Source organism: Lathamus discolor, chromosome 1 (assembly GCF_037157495.1).
Source record: "Lathamus discolor isolate bLatDis1 chromosome 1, bLatDis1.hap1, whole genome shotgun sequence".
Classification (NCBI taxonomy): domain Eukaryota; kingdom Metazoa; phylum Chordata; class Aves; order Psittaciformes; family Psittacidae; genus Lathamus; species Lathamus discolor.
This window is the reverse complement of record NC_088884.1, coordinates 74,470,715-74,485,493: the sequence shown is the minus strand read 5'-3', so window position 1 is coordinate 74,485,493 and position 14,779 is coordinate 74,470,715. Positions and strand designations below refer to the sequence as shown.

At 44.7% G+C, this 14,779-nt stretch overlaps 1 protein-coding gene across 4 annotated transcripts in view; it reads left to right on the top strand.

The window, feature by feature from the left end:
* The window catches only part of TBXAS1 (thromboxane A synthase 1), a 228,641-nt gene extending 221,938 nt beyond the window's left edge, over window positions 1–6,703 (top strand). For all 4 annotated transcript variants that reach the window (XM_065680635.1, XM_065680662.1, XM_065680643.1 and 1 more), the window contains 4 exons: window positions 590–678; window positions 3,107–3,244; window positions 4,637–4,799; window positions 6,019–6,703. In XM_065680635.1, the coding sequence (XP_065536707.1) occupies window positions 590–678; window positions 3,107–3,244; window positions 4,637–4,799; window positions 6,019–6,093 (465 nt within the window). In that variant the 3' untranslated portion in view covers window positions 6,094–6,703. The remainder of the gene's footprint in view (window positions 1–589; window positions 679–3,106; window positions 3,245–4,636; window positions 4,800–6,018) is intronic.
* The last annotated feature ends 8,076 nt before the right edge of the window (window positions 6,704–14,779 follow it).

The following is a 14,779-nucleotide window of genomic DNA, read 5'->3' as shown; positions in this document are numbered from 1 at the left end:
CTCTCTGTCTACTCAGCAGTGCAGTTCACCACTGTGTGCTGTTCCTTATCAGGGTGCCCATTCCTTCCAGTGCCATCTCCCACCCCTCTGCAGGCATCACAGCGTTATCACTTTGGTTCATTTCTATAACTGGGAACGGGTTTGCTCCAACCTCAACAAGAATAACCGAAGGACCTGCTATTTCTTGTGAGCAAAACGCTCCTGGTCTGCCATGCTCTTGTCTTTGGGAAGACACAAGGGTCCTGTGAAGATTTTAGTTCATGTATGAAACAATAGCTCTGTTATAGCTATTAATGCTCTCTGTAATACCCTGTTTTTAATAATTCCTAGCAAGCTGATTTATTGTTATATCTTCTGCTGGGCTGCACACCAAAGCATTTTGATGATGAGATGAATGTTATACACACATTTAATTACTGCCCACATTTTTGTATAATTTTATCATTTACTGTTTTAGATGAGACATCAAGTTCTTCTACAGGAAAAATGCCCACTAAAAAAAAAAAGGATGATTTAAAAGCTAATCTGACATGAGTTTGGCACTTAAATGTGAGAAAATGTAATTGTTCCTTTCTCCCTGCCTTTTCAGATGCTTCCTGATTACAGCAATGTACAAGAACTCCCTTATCTGGACATGGTGATTGCAGAGACACTGCGCATGTACCCACCTGCATTCAGGTATTCTTTTTTTTTCCACTTCTGATTCCACAGGGTAGATTCCTATCTCTTTAAAAAGGAAATCTGCTGTTGGAAGACCAATGTGCCCTTGGTCTCTGTGCCAATATCAATACTGCTTGTGCATTTGAAAGATATAAAATAGCCTATTAAAGGAAAACTGGCCAATACTGGTATTTGTAAGGCACTTTTTTACAACTTACGGGCCAAGATTGCTTCCTCACTGTTCTTCATATCCCCCACGGCTAGAGGATGGAGCCATTTTGCAGCAGGACTGGCTGCAAAACTGGATGGTGCTGCCTCCATATGCCTCAGGCTTTGGGGATATGGAGCAAAGACCTGCCCTAGACTGTTGGTCATTAAGGCCCTGATTTGTGGAAGTGCTGCACACTCAGAAAGCTGTATTTTACATGTGTGTTTAACTTGGGTCCCTACTGATTTGCACTTTGTACTGTATTATACTAATATAACTAAATGTAGCTAATGGCTACATCCATTATATTTTGAAAGTTTTGCCCCAGTTCTCACAAGACTAATCTCACTAAGTTATATTGATGAACTAAAGACCAGGGGAAATAAGCTAGAAAACTGATTGTCAAATTTCCAAGTTATCACAAGATAAATTCAAATGTTAAGAATGGAGCTTTTCAAAGTAGCCAGCCAGTTGCACTGCTCCTTATGAAGCTGAGGAAAACGTCAGGTGACTGGAAAGGAGACAAAATTGAACTTGCTGTGAGAGCCTTTGAAAAGTTTATCCCATGATAGCAAGCACCTTAAGAAAAAAAAAAAAAAAGCTTAAAATCATACTCTCTTTTATATGTTCACAAAGATCAGAAGTCAAGACTTTTCCATGGATGTCTGCAGAATTGTTCAAACAAAAAATATTGTCATAGATACTTGCTCTTGGATGAGATGACTGGGCTTTACTATGTTATACATGGCGTAATGTAAGTGGAAATTGTTTTGCCAGTTAAAGCATCAGGGATCTTTGAGCTTCAGCTGAAACACTGGGAAACAATCAGTGTTTGTCAGATAGGAAATAGAATGCGAATGGAGCAAAGTTGTTCCAAAGTTTCAGTTGGCATTGTCAGTGCTGTTTATTGATTTGGCTTTTATTCCAATGGATGTGGAACGGATAGGACAGCCCAGTACCTCGGAAAGATGTTAATTGCTTGTGACAAAGATAATGCTGAGTTAGGGGAAAATTCAGTAGCAGCCAAGGTTATTAATAAAAAAATGAGTTGTTTTATTAAAAAATGATTTTAATCGCTAGAGAACTTTCTTCCCAGAGCTCATGTTTCCACTATCACCAGATTCATGTAAGGATGAGAAGGATGGCTTGTCAATGTGTTTTTTAGGATGCCAGTGTTTTGTTCCAGGTTTGGAGCCTCTTATTATTTATTTGTCTATAAGAAAGACAGAGATGTCTGACAGCGAGGAAGGAATGTGTTCCTGTAATGATACCAGACTGACAGCCCTGAAACTGAAATCTTTGTTCTACTTTTCAAGCACAGTGCAGGGAGCAGCAAAGGGAGCTCCTGCATTTGTTCTCACCCCTGTGCTCCCAGCTGGTACGGGAGAATAGCACCTAGTCTGAGATAGCAGGGCACTTGCCTGGGTCTGGGCTGGTTTGGGGTCTGCAGTGACCACGCAAGAACCAAGAGATTGGGATCAGGATCTGCCACCATACAAGTGCACCCACACACCATTTCTTACAAGGTTTACACACCCAAGCTGAGCTTTGGCAGGTGGCTTTTCTTAGTCTTCTTGTCATGATAAGGTTCCTAAGGACAGTCCTACTCTGTCACCTATCACCACAAGATGTGAGGAAATCGCAGAATTTTGTTGTGAACATCATGCCTGTCTTTGATGAGCGTATGTGAAATAACTTTCCAAAGCTTGTCAATTGGTTGTGTTTTTGTAGCAGCAGAACACTTAGCCCTAATATATAAAACATCCCTTGCTAAGTTTCACTTGCTGTCCCAACATGGGGAAGCTTCTCAAATAAACAAGCTCAAAACTATATTTGATCCAATTTTCTCCTGAAAGCAAACCATCATAATCTTTCTGTCTGTTAGAGATGACTGACACATTTCATCCGCAGTTTTCATAAAGAACCGGTCTAAAACCAACATTAGCAACAAAACTGTAGTTTGACAGTAAATGTTTGGGAAAAACTAAGCAACCAGAAATGCTTTACTGTGAAAAGGACAAAAGTTAGCCAGCTGGGTTGGAGCTGTGTGCTTGTAGGTGGAGATGATTGTCATCAGAGGAGACACTAGCATCAGCAATGGCTGCTGTATTTACCTACTGGGAATGTGTTACTTCTGAAATTGCAGGCAGTCCAGCTAAGTGATTGATTTTATGGTTCCCTCCTATTGAGCTTTTACCTTTATTAATCATCTGGGATACATGACACTTACTGTTTCAGGTTCACTCGGGAAGCAGCTAAAGACTGCGTAGTGCTGGGGCAGCATATTCCAGCTGGGGCTGTCATTGAAACTGCAGTTGGACATCTCCACCACAACCCTGAGTTCTGGCCAGATCCTGAGAAGTTCATCCCTGAGAGGTACATGGAGTTATGCTTTCCATTCTTAGGTTGAAGTCCTTATTTCATCATAGAATCATAGAATGGTTAGGGTTGGAAAGGACCTTAAGGAGCCTTGGGTGACACGGTCTAGTGTGAGGCGTGCTTGCCCACGGCAGAGGTTTGGAAGTAGATGATCTTAAGGTCCTTTCCAACCCTAATAATTCTGTGATTCTTACACCTTATCTTTCTACCCTGCATGAGATCTCCAGGCCATAGCAATCTAAATTTCTTGCAAACTGTATCCAAACAGATGAGAGATTTTCAGGGATGACCCCATACATAAAGAACAGAGCTTTCATCCACATGCAGAACTGGAAAAGTAGTTTTGTACTACCGGGGCAGCTCCAAATACCTTAAGACATGGGAGGACTGTGTATATTTCCAGGGTGATGCCACTGGTGTAAAGGTTTGCTTGTTTTAAGGAACTACTCTGAACAGTGACTCAGCACAGGCCAGGGTGAGGCTCACCTTGTTTATTATGCATTGGCCTTAATAACTTATACTGGCTCAGCCTCTGTGTTCTCATCTGTACATATTCTGTCCGAAGTACATCCATCTTTGCAGATGCTGGCAAACAGAGTTCATTTTTTTTCTTTGTACTGCTGTTCAAATAGAAATTTTTATTTCCTTCCTTGAGAAAAAAAAAAAAAAAAAAAAGAAAAGACACATTTCTAGATGGTTGATCAAGTATTTTAAAGCTAGCTAGATGTGGAACTGCATCTGCATACAGACTGACACATTAATGAGCCTTTACAATTGGCTGAGGCACTTCAGCTCTAAGAACAGAATTGTGTGCAATTTCAGTGTTTCCCAACTGGGAAACTGGTCCCTTTGGACCAAGAGCAGAGGGAGGGCCTCTACTGAATTATAACTGTCTTCCATGGCCTAGCCAATCCCATGAGATTTCATCTCCCCTTGCAAGCTACAAATTCCCATTGATCTGTTTCTGTGTTCTACAGCAAGGAGGTGATGTTGCTAATGCTAGTTAGTTCAAATTGCAGCCCCTTAGTTTCCTCTTAGTTGTAATCTCTCCCTCATACATGCAAAGTTCGACAGAGATAGCATGTCTGCACCTAAAGTTATCATTCTACTGAGCACGGTCATGAAATGAAAGCAATTCATGAAAGACAGATTAGAAGCAATGTCTGTCTGTCCTCTCCTGGAATCACCAGTTGACAAACGCTGATGGCCATAAGTCAATTACCTGTTTACTTAAGGGTGTCGTTCCCATCAGGACACAACCTGTCAACAGTGCCCTTGACCTGTCCATTAAGACCAATTGAAATAACCACCTTTTGAAATGTGAATTAAAAACATGGAATCAGGAGCAAAAAGCATTTCTTGAACGATTTTCATCTCTGTACCTTCTAGGTTTACGGAGGAGGCTAAGAAGGAACGTCATCCCTTTGCATACCTCCCCTTTGGGGGAGGACCCCGTGGCTGCATTGGCATGAAAATGGGATTGCTGGAGACAAAAATCACTCTGCTGAGGATCTTGCAGAAGTTTCAATTTAAGACCTGCCCAGAGACTGAGGTTTGTACAAGCAGAGGCTTAAAGGCCACACTTGTCAACGTCAGGGAGTTGACAGTGTTTCCTAGAAAGGATGTCTGACTTGCCTTTGTGACTTCCTCGTAGTTTGAGAAAACTGGTAGAGCCACATCCATAATGAGGAGGGACAAGAGGCCTGGACTGCTAGTTTTAATCAAAACATGATTTAACCTTTACGATTTTTCCAACAAAACAAATAGTTACACAGCCCTGCCTTAATGGAGAGCCGTGTAACAACACCACAGTCAAAACACCTTGATTTACATAGGGTGAGAATGGGCATACATCCTTCATCGGATCTGTCGTGGTTTAAACCCAACCACAAACCTCGTCCACTCACTCCCCCCCTTCTTGCCCTCCTCCTGCTCCTGGAGGGACGGAGAGGAGAATCGAAAAGAATGCAACTCCCACGGGTTGAGATAAGAACAGTCTAGTAACTAAGGTATAACACAAATCGCTACTGCTACCTCCAATGATAATAATGCTAAAGGAAATAACAGGAGGAAAGAATACAACACCTCAATGCCAGCTGACCAATAACTCGCCCCACTTCCCCCAGCCAAACACCGACCGATACCTCGTCCAACCCTGCAGTCCCTAGCCCTTCTGGTAACTCCCAGTTACATCCTGGGCACGACGTGCTGTGGTATGGAATACCTCTTTGGTCAGTTTGGGTCAGGTGTCCTGTCTCTGCTTCCTCCCAGCTTCCCCTCCTCCCTGGCAGAGCATGAGGCTCAGAAAGTCCTTGGCCAGACCAAACATTCAAGCAGCAACTGAAAACATCGGCGTTATCAACACTGTTCCCAGGCCAAAAGATCAAAACACAGCACTGTACTAGCTCCTAAGAAGGAGAAAAATGACTGCTGCTGCTCAACCCAGGACAGGATCTTAGCACTTCAGGTTATTCCTGTTGCTATATACATTGCACCTGGCACTTACTCAGCAGCAGTAGAGTTTATAGAGTTAATTTCTTTCTGTTCAGATCTGCAGTGTACCTGGGCAACTACTGTCTCAGCCTCTGGGTGTAAATTCTATTTAATATTATACTACCACAGCTCGCTATAGAACAAGCACTTTACAGCTTCCACAGTAATCCTGGTATGAATAGGTCCCCCAGCAAAAATGTCCATCTGTATATGGGGGTGTTGTACACACATAAACAAATACATACACCTGTACATAAGATGATCTTTTTTTCTTTCAGATTCCTTTGCAGCTGAAATCAAAAGCCACACTTGGACCAAAAAATGGAATCTACATCATGTTAGAATCTCGCTAAGAGAAAATGTATATCCCGAAGCCTTCTGGGATGGGACCCCTTGTTCAGTGATTCTCTGGGTACAATTATTTCTCTAAACCCCAAAGACAGGTAGGAGCCTGTCCCACTGATGGTCAGTAGGTGGGGCCTCACGGCCCTCCTGTGGGAGAGCCACCCAACCCTTTGTCGATGAGACAAGGGCTCCACAGACTTTCTGGTGGTTTTCAAGTCACTGTGAATAGTACCTGTAAAGAAGCATCCCACTTTCAATTGCTTTTCTACATCACACTTCCTTTTACTCATTTTTAAGAATGCTTTCTTAATGCTCAACTTCAGTAAATGGAGCAGGCATTAAATATATGCACAACTTACAATAGATTTTAATTACAATTGATTATTTCATATATCCTTCCATACACTTACAAGTCCCTACTCTAGAAAAGAGGCACCACAGTTCAGTTATAGCAGAAGACCTGTGAGCCAGTGCATTGGATTTTATCATGAATTCTGCTAAAAATCAAAGCTGAGTCTCCTGCACAATGCTTAATCTCTCCCTGTGTCTGTAAAGTGGAAGGACTTGCACCTTTTTCATGCTTCTGAAGTAATTTGAAATAAATTTAGATTAACAATTTGCATTTGGTCCATTGCATCAACATAACTGAAGAGAAATGAAGTGTTCCCCTGCTTACCAGTTAAGTTCTAGTAGCTAAGCCCAAAGGCATGAGGTGACAGCCATTCTGCTGGCTACTGAGCTGTTGGATAGGTGGAAAAGAGATACGTATTTAAAGAAAGCAGGATGTCTGGAGGAAATTTAAGGATAATTTGAAGAAGTTGTTACAACATCTGCTTCATGTTGAGGCCTTTCCTTTCCAAGCGTTGCAGTTGGCACTATTCTTTTGTAGCTCATTGTCTCAAGGAAATTAAGAGTGCTGCATGCATTAGAGCCAATGGCAAGACAGTCGGATCCTGGACCATCAGTGCCAGTGGCTCACTTGATTCCTTATGTGACCCTGGAGCAGGTCATGTCCCAAGTGCCTCACTCCACTCGGGAAGGAACTTGTCTGATTGCCAGCTGCAACAGTGCCATAGATCCATTCAAGCTGTATGGCTGCACACATGCGTCTTCATAGCCAAAGCAGCAGTATGATTTTGTTACCATAAAAATCGGTTGGAGAAACTCTCCAAGACTCAATTCGGAGTTTTAGAAAGCAGCCATTCTTTATTGCAACACTGGGCACATACGCAAATCATTTCACAAAGGTGACTGCATCCATTGCTTGCCGTCAGCAGCTATATATTCAGCACACTCGTGTATTCACAGGGTTTCCAGGAAATGATTTACATATTAATGAGATTTCCAGGAACTAATTCTAATAATTGTAATTACTCATGCACTTTCTTGCTGTGTGGGGGTCTCTGCTGGTTGCTGATAGTCTTCCTTACTGCGTTTACTGAATGACCGCAGTGCCTGTGCATGCTCACAAGGTCCTAGTGCCAAGTTAGCAGTTGGTATGTCCTTGCTTCTGTTCTGTTCCAGTCTTGCTCCACGTCGGGCGCCACTCTGCTGCCTTGAAGGCCAGCACCCTTGATCTTATTTACTGTCTCCTTAGTTGTTATCAGTTCTGTGATGTTCCTTCACCCGTCAGCCAAACATTCCTTTCTCTCTATGTGTTAGCAAGTTAGAACAGATTGGTCTATTCTACTATGTTAGTTTAAAGACACACACACTATTGTTAGTTTAAACCTACACTTTAAGCCTACAATTTCACACTTCACATTCTCCCCTCCACCCCGCTCTTTCCTACTCCTCTACAAAGCCCTTCAATCACCACACAGCTAGTGAAGCATCACACAGCAGTGAGCAATTGACCAGGAAAAAAAGAAACATTTCCTACAGTGTACACCACAAACTAGTTGGCTGTACAACTGTGCTGCTTTTGGCCAGGATAGAGTTAATTTTCTTCATAGTAGCTAGTATAGGGCTATGTTTTAGATTTATGTTTTGTTACTGCTGGGCAGTGCTTACACAGAGTCAAGGCTTTTTCTGTTCCTCACATCTCCCCGCCAGTGACCAGGCTGGGGTGCACAAGGAGTTGGGAGCGGACACAGCAGGGACAACTGACCCCAACTGACCACAGGGATATTCCATGACATATGACGCAGTGTTTGACATATAAAGGTGAGGGAAGAAGGAGGAAAGGGAGGATGTTCAGAGTGACAAGTGGCATTTGTCTTCCCATGTCAGTTACACATGATGTAGCCCTGCTTTCCTGGGGATGGCTGAACAACTGCCTACCCATGGGAAGTGGTGAATGAATTCCTTGTTTTTGCTTTGCTTGTGTGCATGGCTTTTGCTTTACCTGTTAAACGGTCTCTATCTCAACCCACAAGTTTTCTCACTGTTATTCTTTCGATTCTCTCCTCCATCATGTTGGGAGGAGTGAGCGAGTGGCTGCATGGGGCTTAGCTGCTGGCTGGGGTTAAACCACCACAACAAAACTATTACAGGAGATGGTCTCAGTCCCTGGGTCCTTTTTAAATTTTAATTTTTATTTTTTTTAACAGTTTTTATAATAGCAAGAAATTCTTACGGCCATAAAAATGAGGAAGCACCTTCTGGTTCCTTGCAAGTGCTCACCTTCTCCCTGCTGACATACTCTGCTCGAGGTTTCCTTAGGTACAGCATCTCTCTTGATGGCATGCACAGAGAAGTGTGGCAGCAGGAGGAAGAGGCTGACTGCTCAGCTTTACTGCAAGGATTGCTGGAAGGAGCCATCTGCTCACTGAGCCCTAGCTAGCTCCAGAGTTTCTCCCCAGCAACCACCTTTTGCTGCCTTCTTCCCACATGCTGCCTTAACACTGATCAGATTACTGTATCTTGCTCCTGGAAGATTTTGTCTTTCTCTTTCATGGGGTTTATTTGTTTTTAAACAGAGCTCTACAGGTAGTAGTGGTGAAGTACTGACCTGGGAGTCTTGGAATTGTTCCTATTTCTATGGAGCATCTATGGCATGCTAAAACGGAAGTGCCTGGTTACAGACATACTGATTATATGGCTTACTGATGGAGTGAATGTTCTTTATTTGAAAAGAAACACAATTTATATACCTTAAATTTTACACATTATCCATCATTTTTCCCTCTTGAAAATGTGCTGGCAGATGATTTACTGTACAGCTTATATATATAACTGGCAAAAATTTGTATGGGCCTTGACTAAAAACTTCTCACGTACATGAATAAGCAGGACACTCATTCCAGTCTGAAGACAGCTATGAAAGGCATGCTTGTCCCATCAGATTATTTTTTTCCTCTTTTTCTTCCTTATGTGAATTATCAGGTCATTGTGCATGCAGTATTTTACCAAATACTCCAAGCCTAAATCAAGCTTGTACCTTTCTTCCGCATGTTTGTGTGTGGGCTGTTGTACAGCTTGTCTCAATGCTGTTTATATCCTCAATAGTTACCCAAGAAGGTGTCACTTATGTGTATAGTTGAACTTTTATTTCTGAGACTGAACAGAAGCATAATCATAATCATAGAATCACAGAATGGTTTGTGCTGGAAGAGACAGTAAAGAAGTTCTTCCTGATGTTAACGTGGAACTTCCTATGTTCCAGTTTACACCCATTGCCCCTTGTCCTATCACTGGATATCACTGAAAAAAGCCTAGCTCCATCATCCTGACACCTACCCTTCACATATTTGTAAACATTGATGAGGTCACCCCTCAGTCTCCTCTTTTGCAAGCTAAAGAGACCCAGCTCCCTCAGTCTCTCCTCATAAGGGAGATGTTCCACTCCCTTAATCATCTTTGTGGCTCTGCGCTGGACTCCTTCAAGCAATTCCCTGTCCTTCTTGAACAGAGGGGCCCAGAACTGGACGCAATATTCCAGATGCGGCCTCACCAAGGCTGAGTAGAGGGGGAGGAGAACCTCTCTTGACCTACTAACCACTCCCTTTCTAATGCACCCTAAGATGCCATTTGCCTTCTTGGCCGCAAGAGCACATTGCTGGCTCATGGTCATCCTCCTATCCACCAGGACCCCCAGGTCCCTTTCCCCTTCACTACTTTCCAGCAGGTCACCCCCCAACCTGTACTGGTACATGGGGTTGTTCTTCCCCAGATGCAAGACTCTACACTTGCCCTTGTTAAATTTCATCAAGTTTCTCCCCGCCCAACTCTCCAGCCTGTCCAGGTCTCGCTGAATGGCAGCACAGTCCTCTGGTGTGTCAGCCACTCCTCCCAGTTTTGTGTCATCAGCAAACTTGCTGAGGGTGCACTCAGTTCCCTCATCCAGGTCATTGATGAAAATATTAAACAGCACCGGTCCCAGCACCGACCCCTGAGGAACTCCACTAGTCACAGACCTCCAGCTAGATTCTGCGCCATTGACCACAACTCTCTGCCTTCTTCCTTTCAACCAGTTCTCGATCCACCTCACTACTTGATCGTCAAGCCCACACTTCCTTAGCTTATCTATGAGGATGCTGTGGGAGACAGTATCAAATGCCTTACTGAAATCAAGAAAAACTACATCTACCGCTCTACCATCATCCCTCCACCTAGTCACTTCCTCATAGAAGGCTATAAGGTTGGTCATACATGACTTCCCCCTCATAAAACCATGTTGGCTGTTCTTAATGACCCCCTCATCCTTGATATGCCTAGTGATGGAGTCAAGAATAAGTTGTTCCATCATCTTTCCAGGGATGGAGGTAAGGCTGACCGGTCTATAATTACCCGGGTCCTCCTTCTTACCCTTCTTATAGATTGGTGTGACCTTTGCCATCCGCCAATCCTCAGGCACCTCGCCCATTTCCCACGACTTACCAAAGATGATGGAAAGTGGCCTAGCAATGACCTCCGCCAGCTCCCTCAGCACCCGTGGGTGCATTTCATCCGGACCCATCGATTTACAGATGTCCAGTTTGCATAGCTGATCCCTAACCCAATCCTCATCTACCAAAGCAAACTCCTCCTTTGTCCTGACTCCTTCTGGGGCTATAGAAATCCGGGGCCCTCGGGGAGAGTCTGCAGGAGTAAAGACAGAGGCAAAGAAGGCATTCAGCACCTCTGCCTTCTTTATATCCTCTGTCTCCAGGGTACCCACTTCGTTCAGCAGTGGGCCTATATTGCCTCTTGTTTTAGTTTTATTTGCTATGTATTTGAAGAAGCCCTTTCTATTGTCTTTAACCCGACTAGCAAGATTGAGTTCCAAGGAGGCCTTAGCTGTCCTAATTGCCTCCCTACATCCTCTAACAACTGTCCTATATTCCTCCCAAGCGGCCAGCCCCTCCTTCCATAATCCATAGATTCTCCTTTTCCACTTGAGTTTGCCCAGCAGCTCCTTGTTTAACCACGCCGGTCTCCTAGATCCCTTACTTGACTTCCTACTCATTGGGACGCTCCGATCCTGAGCTTGGAAGAAGCGGTCCTTGAATGCTAACCAACTATCTTGAGCCCCTTTACCGCCTAGTACACTTTCCCATGAGACTTCCCTTAGCAGTTGACTGAAGAGGCCAAAGTTGGCCCTTCGGAAATCCAGAACTGTGGCTTTGCTAGGTATTCTGTTCCTCCCACACAGGATCCTAAACTCCACCATCTCATGGTCACTGCAGCCAAGGCTGCCATTGACCGTCACCACTTCGACCAAACCCTCCTTGTTGGCGAGTACTAAATCTAGCAGTGCTGCTCCCCTAGTTGGTACGTCCACCATTTGCATTAAGAAATTATCATCAATGCACTCGAGGAACCTCCTAGACTGTGAATGACTGGCTGTGTGAGTCTTCCAGCAAATATCGGGGTAATTAAAGTCCCCCACGACGACTAAGGCATGTAGTCGCGAGGCTACTTCCAGTTGCCTGTAGAAAGCCTCATCAACTCCTTCGTCCTGATCAGGAGGTCTGTAATAGACCCCCACAACTGTATCACCCGTGCCAGTCAGCCCCTTGATTCGTACCCACAGACATTCCACTTGCTCCTCATCCGACCCCGGACAGAACTCAATACATTCTAGTTGCTCTCTCACGTAAAGAGCAACTCCACCATCTCGCTTTGCCGACCTATCTTTCCTAAAAAGGACATAGCCATCCATGACCACATTCCAGTCATGTGAACTGTCCCACCATGTCTCTGTAATTGCCACTAGATCATAACCTTTAGCCTGCACACAGACTTCTAACTCCTCCTGTTTATTCCCCATGCTGCGTGCATTGGTGTACAGGCATTTCAGGGAGCCAGTCCTAGTACTCTTTTTCCCCTGCGGGACAGGGTCTAAAGAGCTATCCTTTCCCACAAGTGAAACAAGAGATTGATAGTCCTCCTTAGCCCGCCATCCTTCAATCCCTAGCATGTTCCTCTTGGGCTTGTCCCCAACAGGCCCAGTTAAATCCCCTCCCCCCTTCATAACTAGTTTAAAGCCCTGTCAATAAGCCCTGCTAACTCCTGCCCCAAAACCCTTTTTTTTCTCTGGGACTGGTGTATCCCGCCTGTCACCAGCAAACCAGGTGTCCCATACAGCAGCCCGTGACTGAAAAACCCAAACCCCTGCCTTTGGCACCAGTCACGTAGCCATACATTAACCTGCAGAGTCTTCTTATATATCCCTTCACCCTCGCTTGCAACAGGTATGGAGGCAAACACCACTTGCGCTCCAGACCCTTTAACCAGCCGTCCCAGGGCCCTGTAGTCTCTCTTCATCGCCCTTACGTTCCTCGTAATAATTTCGTCACTGCCAACCTGAAAAACCAGCAGTGGGTAGTAGTCAGACGGCTGCACCAGTTCAGAGAGCTTCTTTTTAACATCTCTAATCCGAGCCCCAGGCAGGCAGCAGACCTCCCTGTGGGGTGGATCCGGTCGACAAATGGGCCCTTCTGTTCCCCTCAGAAGGGAGTCACCCACCACAATTACTCTTCTTTTCTTCTTGGTTGGGGAAGTTCTGAGGCATGGGGGTGAGTGACTAGCCCTGGGTGACTCACTAGATAGATTTGCCTCACCATCTCCATTCACCTGGCCCTGAATTTCCAAGACCTCGTACCTGTTATTCAAGGGCAACTGGGAGGGAGGAAGGGATTGTGAGGGTTTTCGCTTACCTCTCCGAGGAGGAACCTCCCTCCATCCATCCTTGTCCATTAAGCTCTCTCCTTCTGTCTGACGGTAGGAGGGAAGGGGATCCATAACTTGTTGAACCACTTCCCTCTGCCCTTGCCTTAGGGTGTGGTTCCACCAATCTATTTCACTTTCACACTCTCTAATGGCTCTCAACCTTTCTACCTCCTCCCTCAGTTCAGCCACCTGCCTGAGCAGGTCATTTATTTGCTCACAGCGAACACAAGCAGTATCACTGGCTCCCTCCAATACAAGTGCCAGGCTCAGGCATTCGCTGTAGCCAGAGACCTGCACAGCTGCATGTCTGCAGGAAGGCTCAGTCTGGATACCCACATTAGTACTCACTACAGCTTAAAGCCCATCCAGTTCCAACCCCCTGCCATGGGCAGGGACACCTTCCACTAGCCCAGGTTGCTCCAATCCCCATCCAACCTGGCCTTGAGCACTGCCAGGGATGGGGCAGCCACAGCTTCTCGGGGCAACCGGTGCCAGGGCCTCAGCACCCTCATAGTGATACAGTTACCAGACACCACACCCACATTTTGCCCAGACACTTAATGATGCTGGCCCTCATCCTAGCTGTGAGGGCTCAGAAACATAACTAAAAACCAAGCTGTGTTGAGGCACCAGCACTGCTCTACCCCCCTGAAAGCATATATTTGAAAAAATCCAGATATGGCTAACAGTAGCTCTCCAGAACAGAAACTGGTCATAGCATGTTAATCACAGTGCATTTGCGCAGCCGTATAACATGAGCCCAAACTGATCCTAAGCAGAGTTGTCTTCCGGCTTCATAAAAAAACCCACAATAAATAAATAAATAAGCTGTATGTTTATAGTTGCAACGTCAAAGCATAACTGTATATCCCAAAGTTATACCCACTACCAGCATTTCTGTTTGTCGTGGCTTAAGCACAGACAGTAACTCAGTACCATGCAGCTGCTTGCTCACATGCCACCCCTGCTTCCTCACCCCTGGGTTGGATGCGGAGGAGAATCAGAAGAATGTAAAATGCATGGCTTAAGAACAGTTTAATAACTAAAATAAAGTATGGAATACCCCTTTGGCTAGTTTGGGTCAGGTGTCCTGTCTCTGCTTCCTCCCAGCTTCCCCTCCTCATTGGCACGGCATGAGACTGAGAAAGTCCTTGATCAGGGTAAGCATTCTGAGCAACTAAAACGATTGGTGCTATCAGTGTTGTTCGCAGGCTGAAAGTCAAAAACACAGCACTGCACCAGCTACAAAGAAGAAAATTAACTCTATCGCAGTCAAAACCCGGGCACTGGTACAGCAGTTGGGTCTAGGGAGAAACAAGGAAGCTGATTTAAAATAATTTCTCTCCTCAGAAAGTGTGTTGTCTTGCATTGCGGAGCTGTGGGTTTGTTTAAAATTGGGCATGTCTGTTTTACAAAAGGATCTTAGTCATTCTCTGACAGCCAATACAAAGCAAAAGCTGTTTAGGAAAGGAAAGCTTCTATTAAAACGATCTGGATTTTGCAACAGTTGTCAGTGAGACTGTTGATACAGAAAACCGTTAAAGTTTTGTACTTTATAAATAGTATTCCTAGAAAAATGGAGCTGGATGTTACGAGTTA